We start from the raw sequence: 24,114 nt of genomic DNA, 5'->3' as shown, positions 1-24,114 counted from the left end.
AACCTCAATCGCTCAGCAAAAGTAAGCTTTTTAAAAGCTAAGGAATTTTCCAGAGCGGTTCAGTAGTTTTTTAGATTACCTTGAAAAATCAAACAAACAGATTTGGTGTCTTTACTTAATATCAGAGGTTATAAGATAAGGATGTGGAAATACTGCATTTATATAAATATTTATATTTTAAAACTGCTGATCTTTCACAACAAATCTCAACACAGATAAATAATAAAATACGATTTGGAAATGAAATATCGTGACTTTATTAATTCAGTAGGAGTAAAATACATTCAATACACTCTAACATTTTTTCTGTCACAGTTATTTTTGGGTAAGTTTGTTTCAATAAATAAAATAAAATTATGATTTTTCTTCTTCTTCTTGTTTCAAGAAAATTTTAACAAATTCTTCCATTGAAGATATATCTTTTCTATTACCCAACCTGAAGAAAAAAAACAAATAAATTGATTATCAACATGAGTAAATATTGTACGTGCTGCCATCAATCTTAACCTTTGCATTTGTGATGTTCAGATCTGTTTAAAAATTAATTTAATTTTACTTTTAGCCTGTAAGCATAACATAAAGTCCCTTGAAAAAGTTGGAGATCTATATAGATTTTCTGCTAAGTTATATTATGTTTAAAAAGTTTTACATTCGTATAAATGAAAATATTAGATAAGCTATCTATAATAATTTATTAATTAGATCATCTTATTACAGGAATTATTTATAACAATTTTTTGTAAAATTTATACTTTCAATTGCAAGTAATTTCTTATTCTCGTTATTTTTTAAATCAGTATTAACAATGATAAATATAGCAGAATTTATCTCTAAAGTAAAGACCGTTTCGCTGTAAAAAAATTTATTCTGAAAACTTTATAAATATTTTTTATATCTCTTATACTACTTCTGTATATAATCGCCACATGAATTAAGACATTTATCGTAGCGATACACCGGCTTCAATATACCGTAGTCGTATTCTTCTGCCGCCAGTCCATTTAGCCAATAATTAAGAGCATTTTTAAATTCATCGTCACCCGCGAATCGCTTACCGCTCAAAACTTAAAATCATTTCCCAAACGGATGGTAATCGACAGGAGCTAAGTCTGGACTATACGGTAAGCGATCGTAAATTTCCCATCCAAATGTTCTGAGTAAATCACGTATCGGATCCGCAACATGCGGACGTGCATTATCGTGCATCAGGACGATGCCGTCGGTCAGCCGCCTATATCGCTGATTTTGAATGGCGCACCGCAAACGAGTTTCGCAGTAGGATTTTGCATTTACAGTCGTTCCACGTGGGGTGAAGTCAATCAGCAGTATACCAAACCGACCCAAAAGACTGTGGCCATCAGTTTACATCCAAATGGCCGTGGCTTGACCTTTGCATATCTGGATGGTGATTAAGGATGACGCCATTCAACTGACTCCCGTTTTCTCTCTAGCGTGTAATACGAAATCCGTGTTTCAACGCTTATAACAACTTAATTAAGGAACTCATCACAATTTTCTGTGTAGCGCATCTTAAATTCCAAAGCAGATCCCATTTGGATTTTTTCGTTAAGACGTGCAGCACCCAACGTGCACAAAACTTTCTAAAGCCTAAACGATCACGAACGATGCGACCGATAACAGCTCTTGAAACGCCAGGAAAAAGAAGGGCCTGGTCGGAAATCGTTGAGCGACATCTTTTCTGATTTCATCATCGACGCGTTTCGACAAGTTCGTTGATTATCGAGAGCCTCCCCGAACGTTCTTCATCGTGCACATTAATTCGGTTATTTCTAAACCCTTCCCACCATTTTCGGACGTTTCTTTCATTCGTTACATTATCACCGTACACAGCAACCAACCGCCTATGAATTTCAGCCGGCTTAAAGTTTTGATGATTCTAAAAACGTATGACACCACGTATTTCGAAGTCGGCGACAAGATCGATTTTCCTATTCATTTTATAACGTAATAACTCACACGTAATCAAAAATACTACAACGCGACAACTTACAGACCACAATGCAGCGTGTTACATTACTAGCGTGGCCATGAACGACAAAGGTTTGCCAACGTTAAAGAGAGAAATTTCCCAGCGGTCTTTACTTCAGAGGTATCCCTCGTATACATTGTAATAAAGTGTATTTAAATATACACTTTATTACAAAGAGAAAATGGGGAAAAGAGAAGAAGGGAAATTGGGGAAGAGAGAAGAAGGGAAAAAGAGATAAAGTGAAAGGTTAAATTTTGTGAAGTTCCATAATGTTCATTTTCTTAATGTTTTATCAAACTTTCCATTGTGTTCATTTAATCTATATATATATATATATATATATATACTCAAATCTAGCAATAGCGAAGTATTGCCGGGTCTGCTAGTTTGTTATAAAACTCATCTGTTCTCCAATGTGTATCATTTGTATTATTCAGAATCTCCTGGTCAGCCGTGTTAGCCTCTCGTTTTTTTTTTTTTTTTTGTTTTTCTATGGATTTTATTACCACGTTCAATCATTTTGTTAGAAAAAGGGAAAGAATGAGCGAGTTGATGTTTAAAGAATATTAGTGTTGATAACCAACAAATAAAGCACGAAGACTTCAATAACTTGTAGGTTACAGAAAGTATTTTAGAAAAAAAAAGAATTATGGCGCTGACAGAATTTTATAAAACATCCAAATTCAGTCATACAACCAACCAGAAAATCAAAATATTGACTGATATGATGTTAATTTAATTAATATTAATTATATGATTAATTTTAAAAATATGGTTAATTTTAAAACGTGAATGAATATTTGTTTGTACCACCGATGTGTTTTGCGTTCCATCGGATAGTAATCTACCGTTTCATCCTGCCTATCGATTTCCTGACGTGTTTATTGTACTTTATAACGGCTTTCGGTTTGTTTTTTATCCTTCCGCTTACCGATATGATTTTTTTCTCACCCTACTCCCCCGAGTCGGACATACGGTTAAGTAAAGCTAAGCCCAGGGGAGTGTCTTTTTACTCTAAGGGGGCCTCCCTACCCACCGGCAGTAAGTCCGGCACGGCAGTTCAGCCATCTTGGTCTGCTCTTTCGGTTTAAGTGCCTGCTTCTAATCCCCAGAAGGGGGTAACCGAGCCCGAATATGTCGTTCCGATACGGGGTCCCGCAGAGACCGGGTCTTGGTCTTGTACAGCGCCTGCCTCAAACCACCGGCAAAGAAACCAGGCCCGACTATGTCGTTCCCAGCCACCAACCCGGCGGCCGGGTCTCGGTCTTTTCTTTTTTCTAACCTAAAACTCCTACGGAATCCCCATCCGCTCATCGGAACCGGCACACCTGAGCATGCCGGCCCTCACGGATGAGGCTGTCCACCCGTTCCTACTCTAAAAGTCGAGCCGTCGACATTCCGTCACCTTGACCCGAACTTGACGATCTTCTTCCGGTTCTCTTCTGAGGCTAACATAAACGGTACCAGTCTCTCCGGCCTTAGTGTCCCAATACATACCTGAATGCGCCAGCTACACCGACCTCCGCATTCGAAAATGGTGTGTTCCGTTGAATCCACCCCGCTGCAAAACGGGGCGAATCTGTTAAGGTAGAATTTGAATGCACGTGCTCAGACAGAATCTGTGTTAAGAATTAGTTAACCGTTTCCTGTTTAGTCAGCTATCCAGATCGATAAGCTTTTTGGTCCACGAAGCTCCATCACGACTCGCCCACCTGTCGCGCCAAGTATTCATTACTATAGATTTGCTTCCGTCTTATCCACATCATCGAAGCGGAGTGTTCTTTCTTTGATCTGTAGGTCGATCGGTAACACTGAGGCCAGTACACACACCGCTTCATACGAGTGCCTAAAACAACACCCCTAAAACTATCAACGCCTAAAAGCGTACGACGATGCAAACTCTGTAGTCTGATTACCTTACGTTTAACTCTAACAGCTGCACCCTAAATTGGAGCAGCATATACAAGGGCAGGAGTGACTGACGACATAATTAATCTCCGTTTCGCTGCCTGTGGGCTGTCAAGGTACTTAATGCCTTCAGTGTCCTCTCCACACTTAAGATCTATTCACTATATGCTGGCTAAACCTGCAACCTCTGTCTATTTGCACGCCCAGATACTTGACAGTATTCTTGCGTTGCAGCGGCTGACCGCCCACCCAGAAATTAATGCTACTAACTATCCTTTTCCCCGTGAGCGTAATATAAACGCAATTCTGTGCAGATAGTTCTAAACAGTGTCTTATCAGCCGGTTTTTAATCGCCGAGAGAGCCACTTTACCTCTTTCTTCTAGTCCGTCTCAGTCCTACCACTGACTTACCCGGCGAGATCGTCAGCATATGCTATTATCTCGATTTCCTCTGACAGGGGAAGTCCCAGGACACCGTCAAAAACCAACAGCCAAAGTAGTGGTCCCAGAACCGACCCTTGAGGTACGCCAAGGTAGGCCTGAAATCTTAGGGTTCTGGGTGTCCGTAGCTATTCGTCGTTCAGGTAAATATTCTACAATCTGCCTTCGTAAATTTGCGCTAATGCCCTTTCTCATCATAGCCACAGTTATATAATCCCAAGTGACTATCCCAAAGGCACTGCGGACATCTAGTAATATTAGCATCATTCTTCTGGTCGTCCACGTTCCCTGTCTAACGGAGGCTGCCCAATTTGTAACCCGTTGGACTGCGTGCAGCGTCGAACGACCCCGCCGAAAGCCGTACTGGTTATCATGTATGCCGGCACCCGCACCGAGCTCCTCTATGATGCGAGAAGCCAGCACTCTTTCCATTGCCTTGCCCGTATTATTTATGAGGCATAGTTGCCTGTAGGATGTATTATCATCTTTACTTGTACTTTTGGGAAAGAACACCAGCCGCGAGTCCTTTCCAGCAGTCAGGGAAGCACTTATTCTGACGTCCAAAATTGGCTATTTCGATAATTTTTCAAGGGACCGTCTTAACCAGACCCTTAAGCACCGCCGAAAGTATACTATCGGGTCCAGGGCTGTTTTTTTCCTTTAACATCAAGGTAGCAGCGGTGACTTCGTCTTGCGAAAACCGTTTCCTCTCACACTCGACAATTTCTGTCACGCCATCCTCCTCCCGAGGGAAGAGGATTGATATCTGACTGCGCATTCTCCATTGTAAGGACGGGCAAACGCCTTCAAGGCCTTTTCATTACAATCTGGTAGGCCCGTCCTCACGGGTCAGAATCGAGCTCACCGCATAACATCCATTTGTTTATCTTGGCTTCTTTAATTTCGTAGTTAAGAATACGTCGAGCTATTATGTAGCTATTTGCGGCTTCATCGTAGTCGACGTCACCTCGCTCTTCTCAGCCGCTGCTTGCGGCGCCGCGGTCTCTGTAGGCTCTGCCTAAGCCGGGCGATTGTTTATGACTACCAGTAGTCAGGGTGAAATCTACCGGAAATCTTCGGCAGCTTGGAAATTCCTGCACGATAAGGTTCTGTAAGACATCTGGTGATATTCGTCTTCCGTCACTGAGTTTCTTAGCTACCCTGGAAACTACAATTGAAACTTGTCGTTTGGTCAATCGCGGTGGCTTTTGACAACCACCCGTTCGGAGAGAGGGATCTTCTATCTCTAATACATTGACCAGGTGATCACTAGCAGTTTCGTCCTGCAGGATCCTCCAACCGCATCTAGACTGATTCCACCTTTATTTCTTTTTCCTGTTCAGCCTCCGGTAATTACCGTTCAGATAATACTTCAGAGAATGAATGAGGATGATATGTATGAGTGTAAATGAAGTGTAGTCTTGTACAGTCTCAGTTCGACCGTTCCTGAGATTTGTGATTAACTGAAACCCAACCGCCAAAGAACACCGGTATTCACGATCTAGTATTCAAATCCGTGTAAAAATACTAGGATTTGAACGCTGGAACTCTCGACTTCCAAATCAGCTGATTTGGGAAGACGCATTCACCACTAGACCAACTCGGTGGGTTGGACTGATTCCACCTGCCATCGAGTATTGTAAGGCTGAGCACCGAGTTGTGCCCTCTGGCTTCGTATGTTGGTGTACGGTCAATTACACAAAACAATCCCGCCGCAAACATCAACTCGGCAAGAACTGCACCGCGTCTGTTGGTGTACATACTTCCTGCAGTTACAGCCTTGAAGTTTAGATCTTCTACCAGGATAACCTTCTTTGGCAACCTTAGAACAACATCGTGGAAACTACCTATAAATGTCTCTAAGTACTGGAGCTCGCAGTTGGGATTGACATAAACCCCCATCAACAGAACCTCAGTAAGGTCCACCGCTATTATGCCTCCGTAGGCATAATCTCAATAATTGAGATTATAGAGCTAACATTAAAAATATAAATGGCCCCACAAATAGTCTAGTATTTATATTACATCTCTACTTACAGTAGTCTATATATAACATTTAGAATATAAAGATTCAAATTATTGTGTTTACAGTTCTGCTTATTATTATTTTTTGTTGGTAACAATAGTAATATTCTGTGTCGCCAAACGCTTTTCTTACTGAGGTAATTCGGAAACTCTCATGCTTACCGATAACAATCAATATTGCGTCATGTATTTCATGCTCTGTGGTGTCCACGTCGATGTCCTTCACGCGAACTACCACAAGCCTGTCACCACGGGACTGCAAATCGACCTGCAAGTCAGCGGCCTTGTCTCTCAAAGTGGTGGTGAATCTCTCCGCTTTATCGGCACCCTTATCCTGTCCTGCAACTCCTCGTTACGAACTTTTCTCAAGGAAAGCACCTCACCGGCATCATCCTTCGTAATTGAGGATTTCACGGTCTTTAGTAGATCGGCGTAAGACATACCTCACGCACAACGATCACCCGACTGTCTTCGACTGGAGGAGTAGAAAGTCTAACGGAGGCCGACCTGGACCTTGAACGACCACCCGTCTCTTGGGGTTTCGAAACGAGCACAGACACCGGACTTTCGTCATCCATGAAGATGTATACCAGGAGCTTCCTGATAGATATACCAACAGAGCCGCTCGGTAAAATAATCATCGGAGACCTAGACTTGACCAAAACGCGTCTGATCGACTTCAAACAGCGGTCGTTTGTCGATCCCCAACTGCAGAACTGTTGTACTAATATATTTTGAATATACTGCGTTGTGTAGATTCAGAATCGTCACCCATAAGTTTGGATACGTCGCAAGTAACGTCAGCCACTTTGAATCTAGGGTCTCGGGACTTATTCACCTCAGCCCTCCCCGAGCGGGAGATAACAAAATGGCAGACGTCGCCATCCTCGTCTGCCAATTCACACACTTGTCTCGCTCGATTTAGTATCTCTGTTGCCCATCTACGCGGGATCTGATCTAAAACCTCGACATCAGTAATCTCGCTCGCTAAAATTTCACCGAGATCTGGTTCCTTAACAGACTCTGCCTAAGTTGCCTTTATAATTACAGTCAGAGGCGGGGAATATTCGATTAGCAGTTTTAATCTTTGGTATACAACAGTCATCTCCTTCTCGTGTTGGGTTATGTGTTTGCTGAATCCTGCGCCCAGATTGTGCTTAAGAACTAGGAGTGCAAACCCAGTCTGTTCGTCAATTCTTTCAATCCTTCAGTCGGAGGCTCTTCTTCCTCAGACACCTGCCTTATTCGTTTTTTGCCCTTCACCTCGGTTATTTAACGCTATGGTACGCCGGGAGCGCCTGAAATACTCTGATCAGTCTTATCTTCCATTGCTATTCTCCAACGGCTAATCTGACCTTAGAATTGTGCTCTCCGCCCAATTCTGCGTTTTTGACACCCCACAAGCCGTGGTTTGGGGGGTCAAACAAAGGTTTTTTTGGGGGTAGGGAACATGTATAATCCCAAAAAAACGATTAAAAAATTTCTAGGGGAATCGGAAAAATGTATCACCCCAACACTTCAATCCAAAATTTTGGGTGCAGGGTCAACTGAAGGAGAAGAACCCGGATCGGATAGATCTGGAGAGATTCTGAAATTGACTGTCGGATAAGGAGTTACAGGGATGGGAACTTCCCCCTACTAAAACTATCTGAATGAAAATTTTCAATAATTGTAAGTACAAGAGAAACTTTTCTAACCAGTTGTTTACCACTGATGGTATGAGGTAATGATCCTGTCTGTCCGTATCCATAGGACTTAGAATATTTCACAGTAAATCACAAGCCTTATACACTGTTTATATGGCAAAATAAAAAATCCAAATTGCGGTACAATCCGTCATCCAAATCACTTAAAACTTTATACACTATTCTTACCACAATAAATTCCACTACTTTTCCAATCGAAATCCGTTAAAAAACAATTCCAAAAAGCAATAAATCGCAGAACTACAAACACCACCACCATCCGGTAAGAGCGTCCTCACACGACTACCAATATGTATTTGGTCTTTGAATAAAGGTACATTTTCATCTTTTTTAATTATCTTTTTACTGAATCCACAGGATTACCGTTCGTTGTTTAATTAGCGTTCCTGTGCAGTAAGTCTTCAATTATAATAATTCTTTTGATAATGCAAAACCGTTGTAAAAGTTATTCATAAATACGGCGTGTTCTTTTTGTAATCGTCCTTCTAGTAAAGACAGTACAACTTTCTATTTATGCCCTGGCCCTCCAGTATTGTTATTTGCACCAGGGTACACAAGAAACCGTAGAAGAAGGCTATCTGATAATGTCAACATATATAATTTAATATAATACTTGTCGCTTTTGTTTTTAATGTATCGTCTAAATATTAACCTTCCCTGAAATAAAATCGTGCTTTCATCGAGAGAAAGAGTTTCCTTGCCGGGGAATAAATCGCATTAATCTTGGAATTAAAATAATTAATAACAAGTATTATTTTTGATAAACGATTGTCGGTTTTGTAATTCGAATTAAAATGCACACATCTCAAAATCAACAGAAATCTATTCTTTGACATTTTTATCTGAAAATTGAAAAATACTGAACAGTCTATTGCTCTTCCAGTAATCAGTAATGCGACAAAGCGGAATGGTTCCAATATGTAACAAACGCCAAGAAAAATTCAAAATTCACTTACATCTAAATCATGTCATTTTGTAATCCGCGAATGTTCTTTTGTATCAGGCCGTAAAAAAAAGATTTGTCGCGTAATTGTTTGTTTCAATAACAATATACCCTAAAAAATTACGGTCGATAATTAATGAAGTCAATTTGATCGTTACCTGGAAGTCTAACAAGTAATTCCTGACTGCCTTCGAAATTTATACCGGTTTTCGTTGTTCCCATAAACGACTACAATGAAGATTCAGCACGGATAGGATCGTTAGTCTAACCCACCGGGTTGGTCTAGTGGTTAACGCGTCTTCCCAAATCGGTTGATTTGGAAGTCGAGAGTTACAGCGTTCAAGTCCTAGTAAAGCCAGATATTTTTACACAGATTTGAATACTAGATCGTGGATACCGGTGTTCTTTGGTGGTTGGGTTTCAATTAACCACACATCTCAGGAACGGTCGAACTGAGAATGTACAAGACTTCATTTACACTCATACATATCATCCTCATTCATCCTCTGAAGAATTATCTAAACGGTAGTTACCGGAGGCTAAACAGGAAAAAGAAAGGATCGTTAGTCTGATTGCTTTGTTCAGGTGGTTGATTTGTTTTTTCAAGTCGGTTTGAAAGAGATAAATGTATTTCCATCCCGTCATTTATTTTCACAATACATGACTCTTCTGTACAGGAAAGATCCCTTTCAAAGGAAGTCTCAAAATTACTGAATTCATATTCAGAACCGCTTCTTCCCAAAGAGAATCTTCAATTTCCGAGTCGTTGTTCATATATTTATTCTTTTATGAAATACAGCGTCGTTTTTCACGCGAAGGTCCCGGCACAGTACTCATTTTTTTTTTAAAAAGCGTAGAAACAAAATAACTAATTAGAATAATAAAGTAAAATAAAAACTAAACGCAAACGTCTTAAAGTGAAGCGAGACAAAACTGAAAAATTTAGTAACGATGAACACGTTTTATAAAAACCAACCGCACAGTAGTAAAGGATATACATCAATAAACAAAGGCTCAGTATAGAAATGAACCAAGGCCACGCGCTTGTTTGCAGACCGGCGCCAATATTGAGTTAATCATCATGAGACCGAACGGTCCCGACGGCATCCCGCCGCACAAGCCGGCGATACCGAAGCAATGAACGTGTTAATATTTTCTTTTTTTTTAATTTTCACAATGAGAACAAACAAAGCGGTCCTAAAAAGAGCTTCTTGATATTATAATTCACAAATGCTACTATTCTATTATTGATTTTGTTTTAGATGACGACTATATTTTTGAATAAGACAAAGAAGCTGTTACAATATATCTTTATTTAATTGTATGCATTTATAGTTTTACATTTTTAAGGATTTACTTTACTCACTTGTGAATTTTGTTGTTTAAAATTATCATTTTATACAGTTTTTATTAATTTATTTCTTTTTAAATATTGAAATATCACGAGTTCTATCATATCACAATTTGTTGGAACTCCTGACTGCTATTAATTTGTTTTTACTTCTATGTTAAACTTAAGATGTTTTAGAGCACATAATGTATTAAGTTTATCATTGTTCTTTTTGCATTAGTCACCTGTATAGTAAATTACACTGTACATATTTTTCTTGGCGGTTTGACAATAATTAATAATAACTATTCTTATAAATTTGAGATACTTAAGAAAATCATTAAAGGTGCCTCAATTATTTTTATCTATTTCCTACAAATTTAATTGATGTTAATTCCAGCGATAATGGAAGTAATCTAAAGTTAAATTAGGTAACCTAAAGTTAATGCAGACAGTTCATTATGAAATATATGTTTACATGTTATCACCACAAATTGTTTCTAGAAATGTTGATAATTTGTTTTTTTTTTTTAACTGACAATATTGTCAATGATAACAAAATAAACTCATTGAATAAAAAAAATTCTGTCGATAGTAGGAAGATCATTCAATAATTAAACAAACATTTTTAGTGAAGGAAACGGTTAATGCAGGCACTTGAAACTTTTGTTAAGTGTTAGTCGGCAACCTTGCACAGAGTGTTAGTCAGCTGTTCGATTAATATTTACGTAAACATAACTTCTAAGTCTTAGTTACCACAGCGTTTTGCTCGAAGAAAGAACTTTTGAAGAACAGCATTATGTGACCCGATTTTTACTTTTGGAAAGCGTACAACCGTCAGAAATATTGTCTCGGATAAACAAACAATACGGTAGTAGTTGCATGAACCGTGCGAGTTTTTACGTGTGGGTGGAAAAGTAAAAAACCACCGGGTTGGTCTAGTGGTGAACGCGTCTTCCCAAATCAGCTGATTTGGAAGTCGAGAGTTCCAGCGTTCAAGTCCTAGTAAAGCCAGATATTTTTACACGGATTTGAATACTAGATCGTGGATACCGGTGTTCTTTGGCGATCGGGTTTCAATTAACCACACATCTCAGGAACGGTCGAACTGAGAATGTACAAGACTACACTTCATTTACACTCATTACATATCATCCTCATTCATCCTCTGAAGAATTATCTTAACGGTAGTTACCGGAGGCTAAACAGGAAAAGAGAGAGAGGGTGGAAAAGTAAGCGACAGAGGAGCAGCGCTTCGGGCATACGTTAACAGTTTTGTCCTCGGCGTTACATTCTCGTACCGATTCGCATATCCAAGAAGACCGACAACTTACAGTTGAAAAAATTACTGAAAAATGTCAAGTAAGTGTTGGTACATCCCAACCCCGTAGGGGGAAGATGCCCATCTTGTTACCTTACCGGTCGCCACACCTCCTTCGTTCCGAGCCCTGACGGGCTTTACCGGAGGTCGTCTTTAGACCCTCTAACTGATTACATCTCAGTCATCAGTCAAGCCTCGGTCAGGATGCCACCGATGTAAATGCCTCGGGAGACATTTGTATCAGTAAAATACAAATCAAATTTTGCCTTCGCGTAGGCCTCAAACGAACATCTTCACATCCAACCTAGCACGATTCTCTCAAACTAATTAACCGAGACCGCGGACCTTGCGCTTCGTCCAAATTTGACAACACCGTTCGTGACTGTAAATGCCTCAGAAAGCGAAGGTGTTGTAAGTTAAATCAGTGCTACACTCGTACCAAGCCATACCTCTCATACCATCCGAACTAGGATTCGTCGGGAAGCAGCCGATCGGCCCTTAAGCGACATCTCATTGTGGTTTTCTCCGGGCTGAAAAACATTTTATGTTGGAGACTCCACAGCCGGAGCGTCACAAGTATGAGCAGCTCGGAACTCCTTCGTTACGCGAGTCCCCTTCATTCCGTAACACATTACACACAACTCATTCCCCCACTCAAAACAAACTTAACTATCGTAAGACTTGCGCAAGGTGGGTTTCCTGAGATCTTACCGTTCATCACAAAGACGAGAGATTTCGCATTTGCACTGAACTCAAAAATCGTTTCAATAACGAAGGTGATGTATATTTAGACAGGATTTTAACCTGTCATGAAACTTGGATACATCATTTTGAGCCAATGTCTAAGTGTCAAAGCATCCAATGGAAACACCCTGATCGATCGCCTGTTCATAAGAAATTCAAAATGCAACCGTTGATCGGTAAGGTTATGTTAAACATCTTTTGGAGTGCCCATAGTCCGATTTTCTATTCTGTTGAGTATGACATGGTTAACATGACATGTTGTCCATGTAAACCATCTTTTGGAGTGCCCATAGTCCGATTTTCTATGATTATTTGGTGGAGCGACGCACTATCATCAGCCTAAACTATTCAACCACGATCGAGAACAAAGTCAAGCTCAGATTGGAGAGGAAATGACCAGGATGGCAGTGGAAAGGCGTGCTTCTTCTTCAAGACAACTCTTGGCCTCATATGGCACAATTGACGCTGGAAACTACTGGCAAAGTAGGTTGGAAGGTCTGACTTCATTCTCCTTACAGCCCTGACCTTTGCCCCTTCGGATTTTTATCTGTTTGGTCGGTTGAAAGAAGCTTTGCGTGGCATAAAGTTCAATGACAATGAAGAGGTAAAGATAAAAGTACAAAACCGGCTTCGAGATCAAGGTAAAAAATTCTTTGCTGAGAAGATAAGAAGGGACAAGGGCAGAGAAGTCGGTGGAGATTATGTGGAAAAGTAGACAAAAAATTGTATTTATTTAATAAACCATTTTTGCTGAACTGCTATTTGTCTGTTTAATTATAGAATAACCCTCATAGATTCGATGTTTAAAAAAAGAAAATGTAAAAATAATCTAATATTTAAAATATATCAGGATCTGCACCAAAGAAATAAATATTGTAAAATTTAAATTTTCTTCGATGTTTATTGATATCGTTTTCACATTTTCCAGCAAGAATGAAAACAAGCAAAGTAAGAATGATATTATCGTAAAAATAATCATAGTTTACATCTTGTGAGAACTTGGTATTACATAATAAATAATAAAATAATTGAACGATTCTAATAGTGTGTCAAGTAATACTTACGACAAATCATTTGATAAAGTATTGTATGTTCCAGGACTAGAGATAATTAAAAAACCTAACTTACTTTCTTCACTCAGAATACTTGAAAAATATTTTTTATAAAATGAAGAAAGAGATTCCTTGGTCACTTTCGGTACTGTTTCAAGGAAATAGCTAAATTAAAAAAAAAAATACATTTTAGTGAAATGAGATAATAAAAATTTATTACAGTCCAGTGATGCTTTTAATTACCGTAAACTAAGCGATTGATAACAAACACAAAAAGAGAAACTCTTCATAATTTTTTTCATATTAAACCAAAATTAGCACCTAAAAGAAAATCTTTGATTCTGGAACGACAATGATTTGAAAATTATTGTCATGCATCTAGAACTCCACAGTTCTAAATAATCATCTTTAAAATGAAAAGAAAATTCGTTGTTTGGATAACAATATCAGGAAACATAATTCTAAGGAAAAAGTAGTTGGACACCGATTCTAAAACTCAGGCGATCTATTAATATTAATGCAGCAGTATATACTGTAAGTATCATACCGATCCATCAAAGTTTCAGATGATTCATGCTAGTATATAAGACCTTGAAGCTGATAATTTATTATACATACTTGCATAGAGAACACACTCTGGAGCTGTCTTGCTTATTAAATTATGGAAAAAATGAATTACAATTATTTAAAATAATTTGTCAGGGTTTCTTGATCCAAAATAAGAAAGAGGGTGTGTTTCTTTTTGACTTCTTAAAACTCTTTCTAATTACTTTTCAAACATAAAAGTACAAATCTTCTTGAATTGCAAGGCAAATACGAATCCATTCAATCAGAAATTGAATTGCAAAATTTAGATGACGGTTTAGCTTCGGATTGTATACAAGTTGAAGGAGACTTACATATATAGAATCTATATTACAACATTTAATAATAATCAATAGTAAAAATTCATCTGATCAAGAATTTAGTTCAAATACAACATTTAAAAAAATATAACTACAACCCATTAAATACCATTATTTAGAGGTAATATGTTACGAGTGGCAGCACACTTTTAATATATTTATTGATTTAGTACATAATAGAGATGATTTATCTAATATTAAAAAATTACACTATTTACATTCCTCTTTGAAGGATGAAGCCTTGATATCTTTAAAAATCCGCCAACAACAAATTAAATTTATGTAAATAATCTAGAATTATTAAAAACACTATTTGATAACACACACACATATATATATATATATAATTGCATTTCATAATGCTGAGGGCATTTTAAGGTCGGATACTATAAAAAGAGAATCCATAGATACTTTATACAAATTTATTAATTAAATTTCCTCATATGTGAATTCGCTTGAATCAATGCAACTTCCTGTAAACACATATGAATTTATTGTCACCCAATTTCTAACATCAAAATTAGACTATAATACCTCAAGATTATGGAAGGAAAAGCTGTCAAATAAAAGGTTTCCCACCTTTAAAAACTTTATCAAATTTTTTAATTCCAGATGACCACTTCTAGAAAATATTAATGCAATCACTTCCAACAAGCAAGTGAAAACACAAAACAAAACAAAAAAAGGACAGCGTCGTAACAATTCAACCAAAGCTTTTAACAATCACTTGAATCATAACAAGCAATTTAAAGGAAATAATGTCAGTTTTTATTCAAAATTTAAGTCTAAGCGATGTTTATTTTATAATTCAAATCATTTACAACAATGTAAAAAATTTTTAAATTTGTCCATCAATGAACACAGAGATCTTTTGAGGCATAATTATTGTTATTTTATTTGTTTAAATAAAAGATTAATGAGTTAGTCAAAAAATTTACGTATCATTTATAAAAAAAATATAATACACTTATTCATATAGACAAAATAAATCATTCTAATTTAGATGGCAATAAGCCTCAAGGTACTACCTATTGTTTATTTAATAATCAGTCAAATGAAAATATACTTTTATCAATAGCCATATGAAACATCAATGATGTATATGATAATCACCATTCATGTAGAATCTTATTAGACTCTGGTAGCCAGGCAAATTTTTGCATGTATAAATTTGCCCGAAAATTACACCTTAAACTTATTACAAATGATCTCTCCTATTTCAGGCATAAATAACTCAGTATCTCAATCCAAGTACAGTGTTACACTTACATTACATTCTCAATATAAGAATTTTCCATTCAAAGTGCAATGTGCTGTTTTATCTGATATATCAGACAGCCTTCCATCAACCACATTTGACATTTCTAATCTTAATCTTCTTCATAATATATTTCTAGCAGATCCCAAGTTCAATATAGCAAATAACAGTGACGTACTGATTGGAGCTCAATTCTATTTGAGTCTTACTTTGCCTAGGAAATTCAATCGAAATTCCAGATATCCTGTTATTCAGGAAACTAAATTAAGATTTGCCATTGGAGGAGCGATGACAAGCATGTAGTAAGGGCCTGGAGTCAGTGCAGATTGCTCATCCACTCTCTGTGAGGACGTATGCTGGTTCTACTGCAGTACCGGGTCACACCTCCAAGGTTAGTACTGTGGAGTGGGGGTGTAACCCAGTCGCTAGTCTTGCTGCAAAAGGAATCAATATGCATGCAGGATCTTGAAATATTAGACGTGGCAGAAGGTGCATGTAAATACCGTCATTTAGAATAAGATTCTGCAGAAGTGAAATGGAAATGGAGAAAGGATAGGGATACAATTAAAGAGAGTTGAGAAATCAACACGCTTTTTTTTGGTGCAATGTAGACCTTCGTTAAATTGTAGAAGGCCCTGAAGTGCGTCAAAAGACAACAGTGCTAACTGTTCCATCTAGGTCAGTATCACTGATGCCAAACCTCCCTAGTATCAAAGATGGATCTCCAAGGCGTCAGACACCCTGTCATAAGAAGTGGAGGCAATTAGAAGGTTGGAGAAAAGAAATAAGAAGGGATCACCTGAAGGAAATGCTAGGCAATGTGTTTTAACTAAGAGATATGTTTTAAATAATGAATTGAAAGTTTTAAAAGTTGTTAGTTCTTAATATTAAAGTGGAAAGTTTTTTTGTTTTATTTTTTTTTGGGGGGGAGAGGGAAAGGACTAATGATCAAATTAGTTGATGCTCTTATTTTTTTGGAGGGGTAAGTTGTAGTTGTGCACAGTCTCTCACTTATCCTATGAGAATGTACGTTATCAGTGAAACACCTGCTTACCTCAGGATACTGAAGATAACCCCTGATATTTTATCCTACATGTTCCAGGATCATATTGTAAATTTGGGATGAGATTATATATGAGATATTATATGCTATTTTACTTTTGAACAAACTAAAATTTCTTGTAATCAATATAAAATAACGGTGAAAAAATGACATATAATTTATAAATTTAACTAAAAGAAATCTTACTATTATGGAAAAAATAATTAAGTTTTTTTTTACCTAATGTCTCGTTTAACAGAATTATTCAGAAAAGATACTAATGTATTATTTATCACATGCTGCAGACGTTTTTCTTTATCAATCAGGGATTTCATAACATATGATTTGGCATTTTCAATACATTTTTCATCCCACTCCTCTGTTTTAAAGAAGTCTTTCTGAATAAAGAAAGCATTGAAATATGAATTAATATCAGAAGACATAGAAAATTACTTACTACACAGATAATACAATTTAACTACACAACTGTATAAAATTAAATGAAATACGGATCACTTTCCTAAATAAAAAAGTTGTTTGTTATTAATTTACAAAATTATTCATCTGTAGGCTTTTTTCAAGGTAATTATTAGCACCTTCCTCAATGGATTTCAGTAACATCCATCTTGAAATGAAAGTGACCTTAAAAAGGTAAGGAAATTTCTTGAATATGTATTTCAATATATTTGATATGTCACGTTTGTCGGTTAAATATTCTGCGATCAAATTTACTACTCTTGGAAATTTCATAATTTTCAATTTTCTTGATTTCAGTTTCAACACAATGTATAAAAACCAAGCTTTCAACACACATGAATGTGACAAATTTACAAATATAATAAATGTAACAGTTTTTAGGTTCTAAAAAAAACTTGATTTATCTTAATTTCCCTGTATATTCCATTTCCTAAAAATCGTTGTATGTTGATATTGTTCTTTATCTAATTTTCCAGTCTGAGTTCTGAGACTTGATTTCTTAATTGAAAGCGAGAAACAAATTTTTCAAACACTAAAAGGTTAAATTAATATACAAAAAATCGCTTACCAACAATTGAATTCAAAGCGTTCAAGCGCTCTTGGAATTAAATTCCATCTTCAGGAACTCTCTTATTGTCCTATTTATAATAGTAATTAAAACTTCACATGTAAATTAGAAAAAATCGTGATATTTGATTAAAACATAACAGTTGGTTGTAAGATATAAAATTATGTCAACGTAAACGTCCTGTCAATTTGGTGGTCTCAACTGTTTCTGTGTCTCAAATTGACAGGACGTCTACGTGGACACAATTTTATAACTTATGACGACCAACTGTTATGTTTTAATCAAATATCACGATTTTTTCTAATTTACACGTGAAGTTTTAATTACTATTATAAATAGGACAATAAGAGAGTTCCTGAAGATGGAATTTAATATCAAATGTGCTTGAATTCTTTGAATTAAACAAGCTGAGATGATCAAATTTTAAAGTATTAGATACTTGGTCTCACTATACCTCTTTCCAGGAAGGATTTCCTGATGTCATGACAAGTGACCCGTGTAAACATTTCTTTGCTTTTATGTCCAGCAGTTACTCGACATAAAATCTCTGCAAGATTACTAAGCAATCTTGCCATTCTTTTTTTCTAATCATAGTTTACAATCAGAAGAATATTTATAACTGCTACTTCCTAAGATGTATCTGGTAAAATGGAGTATTCAGATTGTATGGGAATCAGGAAGAACGAGGATATTTAAATAAAAATATAAGTTATTGAAACATGAATAATAATAGTAATATAATGATGAAATTATATTTTATTTATAACATGAATTAGAATATCTGTGTTTGTTTATACTGATGTTTGCTAACAACTCAGCATGTTTGGGCTTATTTGAATAATCCTTTTACCAACTTTTTTATTGAACTTTTGAGGATGGTTATAAGAATAGATTATTCCGAAAGACCCATTACTGGTGAGCAAACAACTTTAAATGAAGATTTGAATTATTTTATAATATTATATTTTATGTAGTAATATTGTGAGCTATTGACTAAATAGAAAAGGATGGAGCCACTGTCCTGTGAAAGAGTTATGGTATGGGCTTCCCGCAAATGAAATTAAAAACAAAGATCACTGACTTTTATTTTTATATTCTGTTTATTATATAAAATATATTTTAGATCTGTAAAATAATTGGTAAGCTATCTATTATTTTCACGGTATCTTTATATTCCTAACAGAATTGAAATGTACAGGGTTTTTCTTCAATGGCTGTATATTTCAATTTGTGCCAATTTTCAAGATTCATGTCCTCTACACTTCATAGGGGATTTACATGTAAAATGTAACAAAAATTATTTTAGTGACTGCTGAAAAATGAACTTGTTTATTCTTTTAATTTAACCAGTTTATTTGTAATAGCCTAACTAGACATAAACTAAAAATAGATATTTGGCATTTACTTGCTCCGAATTCAGTCAAAAAAAAAAAAAAACAAATTGAACCTGCTCCTCTTCTGATAAAGCCTTTTTTTGATTAAAATAAAAATATGCTCAGGATGCATTTTAGCAAAAAAATTAAATTATATATAACTTTCACACAAACTTGACTGAAATTTCAAATGAATATTCCTTCCTCTGTATGTAAGGGAATTTCTTTTTATTTAAAAATTATGGATGAATTTTAATGAAAGATTTCAGGGAGCAAATATTTAAGGAAATAATATTTGAAAGAATTTTCTAATGAAATACATCTGAAATTTTTATTAAGAATTCAATTCTTGATAACAAATGAGATCTACTGCCCGGATGAATACTGGGTAGCACAGCATGTCATTATACAAAGATTTTTTTACAACGACAAATAATATAAATAACAAAGTTTTAATAGGAAGAAAACAGATTTTGTTTCAACTAATACTAATTTTCTATTAAATGACATACATTAATTATACAAGGAGAAATATATATATAATTTTACTTAATGACAGACCTACTATCTTGGTTGTAATTTAAAAGATGAAAGAATTGTTTTCTAAAACCAACTGTGACAATACATATGATTGATTACTTACCAATCTGAAAATGCCTTTAATGTTTTTTAATATAACCTACTCATCCATAAAAACAAAAGCCCTCATTGACTTTGCTCATCACTAATTCCCCATAGTTAAAATTTGGCACTATTCTCAGTATATTTGGGAAAAGTAAGAAAACGATTTTCATTAAAAACCTAAAAGAACTATAAATTATAAATATGATGGAAACGTTTATCTTAAGAAGTAGGCTTCTAGTTTTTTTTCATTTACAATTTAGGAGATAAAAATGAGTGCATGGATGTAAGAAAAAGGCGTAATCATTAGTTTTTGCAATTCCCTGACAGCTAAAGAGCTGACATTTTGGTAAGTTATTCCAAAGGTGATATCTAAAAAGAAAATTGTTTTGACTAACAACACTTAAGAGATGAAAAGAAAAAGGATTTGAAAAGAGATGCTGAAACCTAAAGAGCTAGAAACTTGGAAGTCGCATGTGTGCATGTTTCCCCTTAGAATAGTGCTCCTGCTAAGAGCACTTTTTTTCATCCCAAAGGAGATGAAAAAAACATAAACCAATTTTTTAAAAACAGTCAACATTATACTTACAATAATAACACTCACAATAATATTTACTCTAAGTTTACACATTTCCCTTAATAGCTTCCTTATGAGGGTTAAATGGGATTAAAGTTGACTTCCCTAATCTCCATCTATTATCTACAGCAGTTCTGATAGAATCTTGAAATCCAACAAAAATAACTCTTAACAGTCTTTGAAAACATATCTAGGGTTTTTCTTTAAGCTGTCCCTAAAAAATGAAGCTGGACTAGGCAGGAATTTCATAGTTCTTGTATATTTTCCAATTCAGTAGTGACAGTAGCTAGAATTTAATTCTAAAAATAACTATAGTTATTAAGTTATTAATTTTAACGTATAAAACCACTCAAATTAATAAGATATTGTGACCCTAACAATAACAAGAATTTATTAGTCGCATTAGATTCCAAATTGAGATATTGATTCTAGGTATGTTTACATACCTAGAATGTAAACATACCTAGAATTATGTTTGTAATGAGCTGTGAAGTACATATCTTCCTGTGAACAAAACAGAAGGTAGTCAAACGTTCTGACAACCTGAAATGGAATTGCAAGTAAACAAAGTTCTGAAAGTTTTAAGTTTAGGGATGCATTCTTCATCGAGTTTCAAACAAATAGTTAAAGGCAAGTAAACATGTAATTTTTATTAAATGAAAAAATAATTTTTTTTAATTCGGGTTGTATTTTTAAATATATGGACTATCTCGCTGATTTATCTGCACAGGCCAAATACTTTTACTGTTCTTTTTTTGTACTGTTTTACTATTTTTGAGCAGAAGAAAGCACTTTTTACCTGCAAACAAACTTGCAGTTCACAGAATGATTCAATTTAAAATTTGATCGATAAATTAAACGTATAAATGGCTATCCGATGTTAAGAGTTATTCCTTCACACTGTAATTTTAAATGTTAAATGTTTCCAGCACTTGCAAAATATAAACTGGAGATACAAAACATTTAGAGATTTCATCCTCTAGGATGGTTTAAGGAAAAACCCTAACCATATTTTTATATATCATACAGTTAACAATTGTAAAAAATTTTTATTTTCAGTTTAACACATTAAAAAAGCACAGGAATTAGAAAACTCTATGCATCATGTTTTACTCTTGATTCAAACTGTATTCTGAATAATTGTTTTCAGAACCTAATAAATACTTTGTTTCCCAACTGCTATCCCTTCCTCTCCATGTTCCTCTCTATTGAACTCTACAAATTCACTTTACATATCTAATTGTTAATTTTACAACTATATAGTATGTTCTTCGATACTCTAGTAATTTTTGTATAGTGCATTCTTAATGTATCATTATTCTCATAATATTTTATGATTTACTGTGCGAGAAACATTATGTTATTTTATATTATTATATTATTTTATACCTGTGCTCGCACATGTATGTAAGAAAATAACAGATTTTTAATGTATTGACTGATGTTAGATCTAATAAATGCACCATCAAATTAGTGAGTAATCGTCATAAGTACTGCAGAGGGAATAACAGAATGCATATTTAAAAGATTTTTTTACAGAGAATTTTGTTTAAAAAATGTAACCCATTGTCAAAAATCTCACTTTAAACCAACACTGTAAAATATAAGAACATCACTGTATTGCAATTATCACAGAAATTAGGAGCTGTAATGTTACGCATTAAAAATTTATAAAATAATTATAATGAAATAAAGTAATCAATTTATAATAACTACATTCATGCTTGCTTAAAATGGAATAACTCAAAAAAAGCTGAAAATGATAAATAGTGATATTATGGATGGAATAATTATTCACAGCCAGTGCAAGACATAACCGTTAGAGACTAAAACGATACATTTAATTACCAATAGATTCAATAAATTTACTTATATTAAATAAAAAAAAAGGTCAAATAATCAAGCAAAAATTAATACTCACTAGAAATCCTACTACGTGTTCATAAAATTCTACAAACTCATCTGCAGCACTACTGGTAAACAAAATAGATAAATATTTATAATTTTCTTCATAAGTGATTGTCATAGAAGCTTCAACTGCTATAACAATATCCATCTGGAAAAAAATGATTCCATTTAATTAGATTTTTATATGAAATATGTTTTATAATTCTATTTCTAGAAATAGCAGCTTATCATTATTTTTATTAATCATCAATGAATAAAGTTGATCTGACAGCATCTCTCATTTTTTATTTGTTCTAACATCTGCAAAAACCCATTCAACCAATACCTTCTGGGCAGATTAAAAAATAACCCATTTTCTTTCATTTTGCATGTTTTTACTTCCTCGTATGAAGTAAAGGAAGTATTGTGATTGCAAAAAATTTCAGTTTTCAGATTTCAACGGAAATATCCATTTTGACCTTCCCTGAATCCATTTTGACTAGTTTCGTTGTGATGTTTGTATGTACATATGTATGTATCTCGTAACTCAAAAATGATTAGCTGTAGGATGTTGAAACTTTGAATTTAGAATTGTTGTAAGATCTAGTTGTGCACTTCCCCTTTTGACTGCAATCAACTGGACCAAAAGTGTCCAAAAAAGGTCAAAATCCAAAACATTTGGATTTTGGACTTTTTCTTAACTGCAGTAGTAAGCCTTCATTGAGAGCTTTTCAACAATATATCTAAGTGGTACTTATTTTCATTGGTTCCAGAGTTAAAGCCAAATAAAATTTTAATTAATGAAATATTTGGATCTTACAAGGGGAAGGTTCATCGGTTCAAAACCAACTTCATCTCCTTTTTTTTGTAACTTTTATTAAAATTTTAATATAATGATTTGTATTAATTATTAACCTCTGATTGTAAAAAAAAATTACAAAAAAACTAATTCAATAATAACAATAAAAATAAAATATGAAAAAAATATTGGAAGTTATTAATGAAATAAAATTTTATGTACTTTTCATTTTTTTTAAATATGTATGTGTAATTTAATAGGTGTACAAGGAAGTTATGTGGTGTCCACATCAGATTTTTGGTAGATTTCATAAGAAAGCTACCTATTGTAATTGAAATGGGTACCATGATTTGACTTTTGGAAAATTTTGACATATCTTTGTGTTTGACATCCCCCAGACCCCAAAACCACCGTCAGTTCAAAAGTTTATATATATATTTCACTTTCTTGTGAGCACAATAACTGCTGTACCAATCACTTTCAAATTGGTGCATACAATATAAAGACCCAAAATCTCGGTCGAGTTCATTAATGGACAAAATTGGACCATGGGGGTGGAAATGGGGAGTTTTTTGAAAAAAGAATATATCACTACAACTTTCTTATTAATTAAAATATCTAATTCATTTAAATTTTCTACTATTCTTTGGATAAGGGCCTAAAACTTATCTAAGTAAAGTCTTTTGATATCACCAACCATTGCCACAGGGGGTGAAAAAAATGGAGTTTCAAAGACAAAAAAAATCATACCTCCCTTAATAGGCACAATATTGAATCAGTTTAAAGTGGTCATTACTTCTCTAAACATTACCTAAAAGTTTTGTCTGTAACAATTTTTGATATGACCAACCCTTACAGCAAGGGTGACCAAAATGTTGCTGGAATTGTATGTAAGAAGATGGGGCTTATATGCTGAACATGTGAAACTTTTTTCACATGCAACCAATGTCGTATTGAGTAAATTTGAAGTTTTTCTTAACTTTAAGATGGAAATCTTTTTTATCCCCTACTTAGCACCGGTGAAATCTACCTCCACCTTCCGGCATACCAAAACCGATTTAAATGTCAATTATGCTGAGATCGGTCATAAACAAATTGATTATAGAAAATTCAATTCAAGAAAAATTTAAAAAATTTTTAAATAATG

The 24,114-nt window shown here is 34.9% G+C and overlaps 1 protein-coding gene across 1 annotated transcript in view; it reads right to left on the bottom strand.

Annotated features, from left to right (window-relative positions):
- Nucleotides 1-233: 233 nt before the first annotated feature.
- Nucleotides 234-24,114, bottom strand: part of LOC142319672 (uncharacterized) — a 138,869-nt gene continuing 114,988 nt past the window's right edge. The window contains exons 17-20 of the mRNA XM_075357221.1: nt 22,203-22,337; nt 16,906-17,063; nt 13,473-13,625; nt 234-436 (exon numbers count right to left, since the gene is read on the bottom strand). Of these exons, the coding sequence (XP_075213336.1) occupies nt 355-436; nt 13,473-13,625; nt 16,906-17,063; nt 22,203-22,337 (528 nt within the window). The 3' untranslated portion in view covers nt 234-354. The remainder of the gene's footprint in view (nt 437-13,472; nt 13,626-16,905; nt 17,064-22,202; nt 22,338-24,114) is intronic.

Source organism: Lycorma delicatula, chromosome 2 (assembly GCF_047948215.1).
Source record: "Lycorma delicatula isolate Av1 chromosome 2, ASM4794821v1, whole genome shotgun sequence".
NCBI classification, from domain to species: Eukaryota; Metazoa; Arthropoda; class Insecta; order Hemiptera; family Fulgoridae; genus Lycorma; species Lycorma delicatula.
This window is presented reverse-complemented; position numbering and strand designations above follow the sequence as displayed.